The sequence below is a fragment of the Triplophysa rosa genome, linkage group LG5 (assembly GCF_024868665.1).
Source record: "Triplophysa rosa linkage group LG5, Trosa_1v2, whole genome shotgun sequence".
Lineage (NCBI taxonomy): Eukaryota > Metazoa > Chordata > Actinopteri > Cypriniformes > Nemacheilidae > Triplophysa > Triplophysa rosa.
In genome coordinates this window covers 7825383-7838628 of record NC_079894.1, presented here as the reverse complement: position 1 = coordinate 7838628, position 13246 = coordinate 7825383, and the positions used below count along the sequence as shown (strand labels likewise).

Here is a 13246-nt window from a genome sequence, read left to right as displayed (position 1 = left end):
TTATGGTGTATATATAGTGTATACTGTATAGGTACTAAAGTATGGTAATACTGGTAAAACGTACCACCACAACACCATCACTTAAATTTTTTTAAAAAGCATATACCATAAAAATAACCTGTAGTACAAATTAATATTATTTAAGTTAATTTCAGTGTGAAAACCAGCCTACCAAAATTTCATTAACAGAAGTAAAATTTTATTGTAATCTTGCAAGTGAGAAAAAAAACGGCTAGAAGCTTTTCTATGACTGATAGCATTTTAATGGTGGCTTCAATTCACCCCTGAACAATTCACTCAATATAAATATGTGGCGGTTGTATTATTGACACGTAAAGGCCCACACCTTGTAAATGGTGACCCCATTTTTTCCAATGTATTTCCAAGAAAAAAAACAATCTTATATTCAGAACAATGTGGTCATTTCAAAGCCAAATAAAAAATATATGAGAATTAAATGTCAAAGCCCTAAAACAGACAATTAATCGTCATAATCACAATGATTTATTAGACAGTTAATCGTCAGCAAAAATTCATAATCGTGACAGCCCTATTAGCCACTTTGTGAAATAGTTACGAATTCCTGTGAGATTCAGTAATTTGAAAAATAAATACAAATTGGTTAAGACATAAATAGCACAATGCAATCCATTCTAAAGCGCTTTTTTAAAGAGACTTTTGAAAGATACCACAAGGTTCAGGTTTTCTGTAAAAGACAACATTTATTTTGATCAAAGTTTGAAACCATTTGCACGTCATCAAATGAACTGCAACCTGCTCACATTTACAGTTTTACACGTTGAAAACACACAAAAACATGAATGTACAGATTTCAAGAATATTTAGTCATCGTTGTAGTATATAAATATTTGGTAAAAAATATCACAAGATAGAAAGCAAAGTAGTACATGGACGTCATCTACTCTCCCAAGCCACTGGTACAAAGCACTGTTCATTAAACCAAGTTTTTACAGCACGAGTAACCACCTTTTTTTGTACAGCATATCAGTGACAGAGAAATCAGAATTCTGCTCCTAAAACACAAATATTTACCAGCTCAAGCACTATGCACGCTTAAGAAACAGGCTCTTCTCACACCCCCTCCTTTCCAAAGAGGTGAATGGAATCTCAGACTCATTTTGTGGTTTGAGGAGAGGGCGCAATCATGGCGAAATGATTTACTTTAGGTTTGACTCATACCTCAATACAACACTGTTGTGGTTAGGTTATCAGACAGCCGAGGAATAAATCAACTGAGCCTTTATAGGTTTTTGATGCTCTCTATTGAAAGAAGGTTGACTGAGGTGAAAATTAAACCTTAAAACTGTTGATTAATTTACAGTTTTCCTCCTCCAGTTTACAGACTAAATCACAAATGCTATATATAGGTGTTCAAATAGACTTCAGTCTATTCTCTCTTTAAATGCATTACATTTGATCTCAAGATTCTGCAGGATGAAATGCGAGAAAATAAAATGTTTAAAAAAAACGCTTACGCAACTAATTGTATGGAATGTTAGTTTTGCAGCATACCATTAAGGGGCTGTGTGAATATGCGGCTCTCATGAGAAGGTAATACTAAATCGTTCCGAGACCAACAAAACGTGTGCCAGAAATCAAGCAAAACACATTTAGGTCCAATGACATCGCAGATAATTGTAAGCTTCTGGCATTTCTTTTTCATGTGGATGATGAAAATCAGTGCCAACCATGAAACGTTCTCTGACCCATTTTCTAGACGGTCTACATGGGCTTCAAACAATCTGTCTTCATTCTGACTACAGGACAACGCATCCTTTCTTGAGTGCGTAAGTAGATTAGTAAAATTATGCGAAATTTATAATAATAAGGGTTTCAGAATTCCCTTCCAGTTATTAGACAACTCCTGTGATCTTGAACTTTTTGATTCTGAGCTGCACGGCCGCCGCGCTTCACATTGAGGTCTGATGATGAGCTAACAGGCTGAAGTTCGGCCTTTGTTTTATTACTTTCAAAAAGTAAATCCTGGCCTTGAAGTTTTATCCATGCCTGCTGAAGTTCACATTTTAAGTGTTCGAGTCTGATAAACTGTTCTCTTTGCAGCAGTGTCTGATAAGCAGTTCTGTGACAGATTATGGGCTTTTCAAAAGAACGCTTCAGTGACGGTTACAGATGCGAACACATAGTGCAGACATCTCGAGAAGAATCTAGGATTATGCCGAAAGATGTCATTGCGTTCTGATGAGTGCAAGAGAGCATGCGAGCACTCTGCGTACGTATATGTCCCACGCACAACATTTAAAGTTCTGCTTTTACGCATCTGCCTCGCAGAGAAAATGCACAGATAATCAGGACAGAGAAACCGACCGCCTGATTGTAGAATGAAGAAAAGGATAAAAGGGCACTTTGTCAAAGAAATTGGGCTGCCTCATTCTGACCCGGCAGTCTTCAGTTACAGGCAGATCGGCAAGTGAGTCTCGCTCTGTGTGACGCCACATGTTCATTAGGAGTCCCAGTCGCTGTCCTCCCCACCGTACATGTCCGCTAACTTCCTAAAGCGCGGCCCCCACTCGCTGAGGTAATTGTAGTCCTGCTTCCCATCCGAGGATATGGACCCCAGAGAGCTCAGCGACTCCGCCACCGACCCGTTACCTTCGTACGCGTAGGTGGCCAGAGAGTCATAAGGGGGAGCGGTAGGGTTTCCGTCGTTTTCCTGCACGCGCTGGTTGATGAATTCCCGCACGTCTGCGTTGTCTCGAGACGGAATGACGGTCCTGCGGAGCGGCGGCGGGGGGTATAGCGACTCGGACGGCAGGATGTCCCGCCTTAGTTTGTTGTCCTCCATCACTTCCGGGTGGCGGAGCGCTCCGATGTCGAAAGCCTGGGTGTCTTCCTCGCCGCCGCCCTCGTCGTTGTAGCTGACCACGTTGTCTCTCACATCCTCCTTGGAGATGATCAGGGGCTCCTTCTTCTTTTGACGTTTCAGCGCAGCAAATAGCACCACGATCACTATGGAACGAGAGAAACATAAAATGTGAATGGCAGGTATAATTGAAAGCAGGACAGCAACTCAAAAATCTAAGAGGTAACAGGAAGGATAGACCACCCAGATATTTAGAAGACTGTTTGCAACTGACAATTCCGAGGAAATACAAGGCGCCCCAGAACTGTTTGCCTTCCTAAATTCTTCAAAATATCTTTGTTCAACAGAACACAATCATTTTTCCTACATGGTGGTCAATGATGTCCCAGAAATGTCAGTTGCTCACATTCTTCCAAATATCTTTCTCTGTGCTCATCAGAACAAAGACATTTATACAGATTTGGAACACTTAGAGGGTGAGTAAATGATTTGAATGAATTTTCATTTTTCCCTTTAACTATGAAGTGTCCGATCTTTCATTGAATCTTCGTAAAAGTGGCCATGCTTTGCCTAGAAACAACGCAACACAACTTTCTCTCAACATTCTCAAGCAGTGCCGACATGAGTGTTGTTATAAAGTATCGAAGGAGTCTCCATATATGCTTGGACACTTGTTTACAGCTTTTCCTTCACTCTCCAGTCCAGCTCACCCATTACTGAAGGTAATTGAAGTAAAAAATAACATTGCAGTCTGAAAAACTCCAGACTTCTGACTGACAGTGTATGTGTGAATGCTAAAGATATATTTAGTATTGCTTGGTTGCTTTTATCATTGATCTTTCACTGCAGCGGCGGTCCATACATGATGCATGCTTCAACACTGCAGCTAACATCTGTTGTTACATGCAACTCACATGTGAGATCTGCCTTATGTTTCCAAACAGCTTTCACAACTTGAATAACATCATGCTCAAAAAACTCAGCCCTCTTTTTAACACTATTCAAATGAAGAAAGAAAGAAAGAAAGAAAGGATTCTAATTAAATTAACCAATAACATGAGCAGTTTAGTTATATAAATATACACATGCTTTGACTAAATTTAGCCTTGAAGTCAAACATATGATTGTTTTTGGTTGAATGAAATCAAGATTGAATCAATTTACATTTAATTGAAATCCAGCCCTTGTTTTTCAATATCCTGATTAAATAACTAAGAACTGAGCTTTATCGGTGCAGCCATCTGAGCATGTCAGAAATACTTTTTTATTTCCTTTTTTTCTGAATTGCAAATCATTTTACATGCAGATCAGGCGCTCGCACTTCAGACCACTGGAATCGCAATTAATCAAATAGTAGCGCAGACAAAAGCGCTAACTGACAGGAAGACAGGTGGGAAAATGAAAGCTCTCTCTAACAAAGGCTTTGAAAGATGAACGGTCAGACTCACAGTCAGACAGACAGATGGAGGCAGCGGTGATCAGATAGATGGATGGGGAGCGAGTGACCTGATTGTTAAAATCACAAGAGGAGGAATGTGAAGGTAGAACTTACATAGCAGTATAAGGATGCAGAGGAGGATGGCCACCAGCGCCCCCGTGCTGAGTCCCGCGGTGCTGGTCAGAGCCTCGGCATTACACATCTCCATGTTGCCGTCTCGATCGCACGTGCACACCCGAATCGTGAGCGTGCCGGTGCTGCTCTGGATGGGAAGTTCACCGTCTGAAATCACCAAGTGCACTAGATGGGTGTTTTTGTGCATTCGGGCAAATCCGCTCCGTCGTGTTAAGATCCCAGCTGTGTTATCTGTAAAGAGTTAAATCCTCAGATTATAATTTTCATTAAATTTCATTAAATTTAATTTTCATTAAAATTAATTTCATTAAATTTCATGATGAGTATGGTTTGCTGTGTTGGGTGTGTCACGTTATTGCAATACAAGAATGATAATGTGCATTCAGGATCAATGGCGATTATTTTACTATATAAAGTTTAATTCTATTGGTTATTAAGCTAAAAGCACATGACCTACATTAACATACTGTATATTTCTGTTAAAGGGGTGGTGCAACGGTGTGTCATGCATTCTGACTTCTTTACAATGTTAAGCGCGCTGTCTTCTCATGCTTTACATGGTCAACTTGTCAAAAAACGAGTTGGGCGTAGTATTTCTGTGCTCGATACACTCCCCCAGCGACCGTACAGGTTTCGGAAAGTTTTTTAGAACATATAAAACTGTTTCGTAACAATTTTTCTTAGTCCCTTATTGGACAATTCTCCCTGAAAAGCACGTGGCACATCCACGCGGCAGCAAGGAGAGCAGGGGAAGGAGCATGCGCAGACGTCACTTTCACTTGTGCGCAGGAGAGAGAGAGAGAGAGAGCATACGTTCGCGAAGTGTTTGTTCACTGCATTTGGGTGATGAATGTTATATAAACGGTGGATATAAGGCTGGATTTGGAGATCGTTTGAAACTGATATATGGAGCCGTCCCAGCGCTAAAAGATGCCGGACATGAACCGCATGCGGTGAGTGAAACTGATGTCTGTGTTTTGTTTGCAATGGGTGCGCACGTGCTTTAGTTCAGCTACTGTATATACAGTATTATCTTTTATAAATGTAACCAAACTAAATACTCTTCGAAGATATGAAGTATGCAATACTACTCTATAGGTACTCAAGATTAATATGAGATTGGCAGAAACCGCGTGTGTTAGGGCCGCTTTAAGAAGCTCTCTCTTAGCTTTCTTAATTCGGAATCCTTTACCCAAAAATGAAAATTCTGTCTTCATTTATTTCAGTATAAAACTTGCTTTGTAAATGTCTTTGTTCTGTTAAACACAGAAGACATTTTGAAGAATGTGGGGAAAGCAAACAGTTCTGGGGCACTTTTGACTGTTTTGGCCAAGAACTGTTTGGTTACAAACATTCTTCCAAATATCTTTCTCTGTGTTCATCAGAACAAAGACATTTTTAAAGATTTGGAACAACTTGAGGGTGAGCAAATGATGACAGAATTTTTATTTTTGGGTGAACTGGGCCCTTAATGTTAATCTTTTTGTGACAGGCCTGTTCAGTTACCATTCATTTAAATATCAATTGAAAATTAAACTGTGTCAATTCTACAACAAGAAATATTATTGAATTTTTTAAAATTAATTTGTTATTTGAAATACATATTTTTTTTACATTTCGTTCAACATATTGTGAAACCAGTGTTGTATATTGTGTTGTATCTTGAGCTAAATGTGCCAGTACAATTTTTGACAAATAGAAAATATTGAAGGGCTCTTGCTTTTTTAAACAGCCAACAGGCTTTAGTTGACATCACATTTCATGAGTTGAGATAGAAAAGGGTGGTATTGGGGAGATGCTTTGGTATGCTGAGAGATTTGATTAGTGCGACATGACTCAATACTTTTTTTGGTCCATTTCCCCCAAAAAGACGATTTAAATGTGTGTACTGTATCCACTAAAGCTTAATTTTCTCAACAATGAATACCCTTGAATTGTTTTTTTCAAACTAACAGACACAAAGTACACAAAACTCAACTGTGATTTTACAAGGAGCAAGCAAAGGGAAGCAAAGGAGCTGGCTTTTAGGAAGATCAAGACAATCTCAGTCTGACCTAAAGTTATAACAACTGCAGTGCGATCTGGTCAGAATATAAACAGCTGGAGAGGAGTCGGTGTGTTCTAAAGAGTCATCCTATCTGATTGGTCTGTGATGTCATGAGGAGAGACGGTTAGCTTGTTGGAAGGCCAGGCAATTTGAGAGGGCACTCACCTCCATTATCTCGCACTGAGAAGTTTGCTCGCACTGAGCTCTCCGGCGCCAAGTTGAAGAAGAACCGATGTCCACCCGCTGGGTCATCTCGATCCACTGCACTTATTGTTTGGATTTTCTGTGACAGAGAGGACAAACATTTTTTTAACAAAGCAAATGTTACATTTAACATTTGGGCCATTCTTGATATGCAGTACATGTTGCCATCTGTATGAACTCAAAATGTTAATGTGGAAAGCATATTAGCTTGTTGTCACAATATTACTATTATTAGCAATTAAGTAAATACAAAGGTGATTTTTAAATAATGTGTAAGTGAATTTTAAATTATTTAAATAAAGTAATGTTTGCAGGTGCCCATACACAGCAGGAATGATAACTATAAAGTTAGTTAGTTAGAACTTTCCAATGCGGAAGTACTTTAGCTTCTCATAAGACAAAACCCCCCACAAATTATCATAATAAAAGACAAGACAGAAGTCAATGCAACTGCTTTTACCCTCCCCTTTAAACATTGTAAGGCTTTGTTAACATTATTATGACTATTTAAGTCAACATTTATTTTACATTTAAGACAAAAGTAGAGTCCACAACACAACTACTATATAAAGATAACAACACAGAGAAACAGTTAAGATGTTATTGTTAAGATCACTTTAAGAAATTTTTCCCCTACCTAATGAACAACAAAACATCGACAGCCAATTAAAAATCCATTTACATTTAATGGGCTTGCACATTTTAAATGTGAAACTGCAAAGTGCACGCTTAGAATAAACATAACATTATTGTCTGCTAGTGTGGATGCTTATATATTAATTATTACAGTTTTCTTTATAGACAGTTTCATCTTAATAACATAAACAAACGTTACTGCGCATGCACACTTTTGTGACCCTAGCTTAACTTCCGGTACACATTCACAAACAATAGAGTGCCTGTAGATTATTTCTGATAACTATCAAGAAACCGAGAATAACTGTTACTTGGCTAAACTTGTTTCTCCAATATTTTGAATTTAGACTCAAATACCAAGCTCAACCGCTAGTATGTACCATACGGTTTGTTTATATGCGACCTAGTCTCAGCCTCAGACGTCACGCCCACGATGGCTGAACGTCTGATGCATATGGCACACTTTTCTGGAAACACTTCAGCACGTTCAAAGTCGTCATCTGATTGGTTGAATTTCACAGGATTTCCGGGAGACATGCGTGTCCGCGTTCTTTAACGGTCTGCCTGGAAACAACAAAGCCTTCTGATCTAAGAAGTAAGATGTCGTGTTTACAACGGTTGCTATAAGAATTCATCACGATCGACTAAACGCTCAATTGTTAAGAGTATGCGAAGTTCATGGCATAAACTTATAATAATTGTTGTTGCTGTTAACTTTTGACACGTTCGTGAATGTACATCGGTCTGCGGGGACATTTCCACGCCTCTAAACATGACGCGGCACAAAACGAAACGTGATTGGTTGCTTTACATGTCAGTCATATGGCCTCTTGGGCGGGCCTTTCCAAAGAAAGCGGCGATAAGCTACGCGAGACTATATGCGACTGAACTACAGCACCCATTCAACAAATTGTTTATTTAATAAAATGAACATACAACAAAATTCAACAAATCGTTTAGTTAATACAATTATTATACAGTAAAATAATGATGCAAATTAACATAAATTCTATAAAATATAAATAGTTACTGTATATCATTAGGCACTAGCCAAACACAAACCGTAAGTTAACTGGGGGTCAGGCGTGCGCGTCGATGAAACTGTCTATAGTTAGCGTTCCCATTAACAGACAGAAGACAGTGGCTTATTCTTCCTCTAGGAAGTCGACAACCTTTACCATTTTATTTCTATACTGTCAGGCATCATGTTTAATGTCCCTCTATTGTGTAAATAATGTAATATTAATGACTTAGGTGTCGGACATTGATCCGAGCTGATATATGAAAGTCTGGTGCAACATTTTACATACAATTTTGTTTTACATTACAATTACAATGCAGACAAGGTGCAGAGCTGGAATGATACCGCATAACAGGAAAGATGTCATTCACAAAGTCCTCCATCAGACTGTACACATGTTTACATACAAACACTAAGCATATTTACTGTGAGGAAAGATGTTAGCTGAGCGATCGAGGCTCACGCTTATCTCTAGTTGTGACCAAGGGCAATTTTAGGTTAAATGCATCTCTCAAGGGTGCACTGGCAACATGCTGTGACAGAAATGCAATCATCCATTGTGTGCTTCATGTTTTCAGGCTTAGAGACTGGCCAGATTTCTTGTGTTACTGGCTGCCTTCCCTTACCTTTGGGCTTTACAGCAGTCTGTTAGAATACTGTATACAAAACGGCAATTTATGTTTTTTAAATATAATATTGGACCTTATTGGACCAATTCATTGATATGAATTATTGCCTATTTCATATAATCATACTGAATTTACTGAGAAAGCCCGTGTTTGTTTTACAATCTCTCTAGTGTGCCCACTAACCAAACCATGCCACACTCCAGTTTAAACCGTTCTTTCGGCCGCTGAGGTGGGCGGGTCAGTGAGGTGGGTGATGACAGACAACCCGACATACACAAGGAGTCAGTGAATGGAGGAGAGGTGGACAGTTATTATGAAGTGCCTGTGATATGTGACAGGCCCTGTCATCCACCATGACACATAATCTCATCAAGCCTGACAGAAAAAAACACTGCCGTCTAATCCATGAAGGAGAAATACTCATCACTGATCTCTATCTCACTCCGGAGGTGCGACTTTTGTAGAGGTCACACGCTGTTTAACACACGCCCCTGCTTTAAATCGACACATCCATCCACCGGCCAAACAGGAGGGGTGGACTTATTTCCTTCCCTTATCTGACATCGAAACTGACAACGTGGCAGATAAAATTGGTAACGTATACTAGAACCACTCTTTACCTGACCGGCTTTGGCGTTTTCACAGACGAAGGTCTCGTAGAATGACGCGAGCTTGGGGGGGTTATCGTTGACGTCCAGTACACGGATGTACACGGGCACTCGGCTGCTCTGCTGAGGATCATCTACAGTATGTGGAAAAACAAAAGCGTGTTGGTAAAAAGATGTGGCAGGAGATTTTAATCTATCTGGGACACTGGACATTCATATTACTGGAAGAAAGTGGATTTCTGATTTAAACAAGTAAACTAATATATCTAGTCAATATAAACTGTCACGGTCAATGAAAATGTGAAAATCGGACCGGAAAGATTTAATGCTGAATGACTCGAGCATTCTAAATAAGCCGCAACCGCATGCCATTTGGAGTTGATGTGTATATTCATGAGTGGCAGTGTAGTGTCTGATACTTACTGAACTCGGTTGCGATGACAGAGATGTTGTGCCAGGGAAATTCCTCTCTGTCCAGAGTCTTTTTCAGGAATATAGATCCATTCCCAGCATAGATGCCGAAAATCCAGTCCACATCGGTGTGGCGATCAATAGTATACCTGCAATTCACATCTTACAGTCAATAATCCTGTGAAAGTCAGAGTTTGAATGTGTTTACAAATGTTATCAAAAGCAGTGTTTGAAGGAGGGGCCGGGGAACAGATTTGTTCTGTTTTATTGAATTAAAAGTTAAAGGGTGTAGAATTATGGCCTTGTTTCTTTTTTTGTTAATCCATCTTTTAACTAGTGACCTCAATTGTTTTTCTGTCTGAAAATTATAGACGCCCAAAATTGCCACAATTTTCGAAGTGTTTCGAATGTTTTTTGATTTGTTACTGTTCATCAGTGGTGTAAAGTATTGGAGTAAATGTACTTAGTTACTTTACTTAAGTATCTTTTTGGCTACTTTGTAGTTGTACTGAGTATTAAAGATATTAGCAACTTTTACTCTCTACTTAACTACATTTTTGAACAAGTATATGTACTCTTTACTCCACTACATTTGTAATGACTAATGCAATTACACATTACATTTTGCATGACACCTATCTTATAATTAATATTGCCATTCACAGGGCATTGAAGGTACTACAATCTTGTGGATTTTGCCCTAACTTACAAAAACTTGTCAACATGGCTTCTTTATATGAATATGAGTGCAGTATCAGGTAGATGTCAATCGCTGGCGGTTTATACACGGTTAGCCCTTACCCGCTATTTCTACAGTAATATATTGGCAACACTGTTGCCAGCTAGTTACTGTAGGTCACACATCTACAAAAGCTCTTATTTTTAAAACTAACTCTTCCTAAATGTGCTCTAAACATGTTTGCTCAAAATTTGACCATATGGTGGGACTATTGCCATGAAGTGATGTAAACCAGTAAAAAGAATGTATAGTATTTCAATTTTCAAAAGTGCTCTCACACTATATAGACAAAATATTAACCTATAGAATGAGTCGGACACAGAGAAATGAACAATTCACATATGAATCTCAACAATGGTGACAATCAACTGAACAGCTTCATGCTGCAATGCATGCTGGGTACATAGTACAAAACTCATTCATGATTGTTTGTCACCATTGATGAGGTTTGTATGTCAAGTGTCTAACTGTGTCTCAATTGCAAAGAAAGATTTTCTGACAGAGATCTTTCCATTATAACATGTAATCACTTTACCAAACATATCTTAATAAATCTTAAATGCTATATTATTATTATTTAATGATTGAATTCTTTCAGATGTATCTTCAGTTACTAAGCAAACATAAAGTTGCGGTTCCTGTAAAGTCCCTTTCAGTGTTATTGTATAAGTGTACATTTTAAAGCTACAAGAAAGTCAAAGAGTCCAACCAAAGCAAACACTGATCGCCAGAATGGTGACTTAAAACATAATTGAACCACTATGAACTAGAGTTAAATCTCAATAAGATCTTACACAGATGACAGAAATAAAGTGAAAGTGGTGTCTGTAATATGTGAAGATGTTATTGATGTTTGTGTTTAATTCTCCTCTGGTGAAATCTTGACAGATTTATTGTGTTCATCTGTTATTTACACTTGTTCATCTAAGACTGTGTGACTTAAGTGCGTTAATAGATTCTTTAATAATGTATCTTCAAACAGCCATTGCAGTAGTTTACTGTAAAACACCTACAGTAACTAGCTGGCAACAGTGTTGCCAATGTATTACTGTAGAAATGGCAGGTAAGGGCTAACAGTGTATGTGAAATGAGGACATGACTGCAGCTGGCGATGAGGCCCAAACCAGCATGTCCAGTGCAAAAAGGCTTTGACTTTTTAATTCTACTTAACATTATTTTATTTATCTGTTATATTGAAGAGACCCTTTTGAAGGAGTTTGGTTTACTTATGAGCACTTGAGCTTAAATGAGACTTAGGGTGTTTGTAATGACGTAGGTTATGGTGTCGACCATGATTTGTTGCAATTTTGAGGTGTTCAGTCTTATTATGATTTAAGAAAATAAATGCGATTGCTCTCCTCACGAATCAACTGTTTTTCACTGACGTGTCTCTTAAGTGTTGAGGACTAGTGCTTCTTTGAGCCTACATTCAGTATGAGTAAAATACTCAAGTACTGTTAAAATCAGATACTCGGAGACTTTTACTGAAGTCGTTTTGGAATTGGTGACTTGTAACTTGTAATGGAGTAATTTTCACTGCAAGGTATCTGTACTTTTACTTAAGTATGGTTTTCAGGTACTCTTTACACCTCTGCTGTTCATACACTTTTAGCTGCAATCCGTAACATTTGCCTCTATATCGCCATCTCTGTTTGAAACATAGCATTGCAGGTTATTTTACGTACTCATATTTACAGAAGTTCTTACTTTTACTTTAAGTTTAAAATGGACATTTTGTGTGAAATATTTATTATTATTTCAATATTATACTTATATTACAATTATTATTATTATTACTGTTGTAAATCAGAGTAAGTCTTTTTTATGTACACGCTCAATAGCTGATTTTTGTTTAGTTTTAACCAAAATACATCCACGGTAAAACTGTACATCTAGATGTATTGTGGCCATTCCAGACCAGTGTCTGTTGAATTTCAACAAAATTAAACCTCAGGAGTAACAAAGTCATCCAACAGCAATGTGAAAACTATGATAAACATCCAGGTTATCACATAAAAAGACAATAGTTGAACTTTTCCCAAATACATGTAGACATATTACTGTTACACTGTGTCTACACCCAGTAGCGGTGTTAACCACTACGCAAACCACGCAAATGCATAGGGCCCCCTAGTGGCCACAAGCGGTTAAATCATTTAATGATTGCTTTTGACACTTAATTTATGAGTTGAATGTGAGTCAGTTCACCATAGTCTAGAAAGCAAGCACTGAAATCTTGAGGGTTCCTTAATAAAATGAATTGCTATAAAATTTACTTGAGTTGTGTTCATGCTATTTAGTTTAAATTATTATTGATAACTCGAATCAAAATTTGCCCCACATTTTTTCGGGTAGTGGTGCCACCCCTGGCACAGATACACAGTCATACGCACATCAAATTTTTGATTCCAAAACAAAGAATGTTTATTCTTATACCAAACTGTTATGCGGTTCAAAGCAAAATAAATCCAGGTTATATACTGTATGTCTCACTAATTACATGTACTCAATATTACTGTTGTGCAATTCGAAGAAA

At 38.2% G+C, this 13246-nt stretch overlaps 1 protein-coding gene across 1 annotated transcript in view; it reads right to left on the bottom strand.

Moving 5' to 3' along the window:
• Positions 1–218: 218 nt before the first annotated feature.
• cdh6 (cadherin 6) overlaps positions 219–13246 on the bottom strand; it is a 33625-nt gene continuing 20597 nt past the window's right edge. Inside the window, exons 8-12 of the mRNA XM_057334480.1 lie at positions 9984–10120; positions 9573–9694; positions 6628–6745; positions 4395–4646; positions 219–2988 (exon numbers count right to left, since the gene is read on the bottom strand). Coding sequence (XP_057190463.1) covers positions 2483–2988; positions 4395–4646; positions 6628–6745; positions 9573–9694; positions 9984–10120 — 1135 coding nt within the window. The 3' untranslated portion in view covers positions 219–2482. The remainder of the gene's footprint in view (positions 2989–4394; positions 4647–6627; positions 6746–9572; positions 9695–9983; positions 10121–13246) is intronic.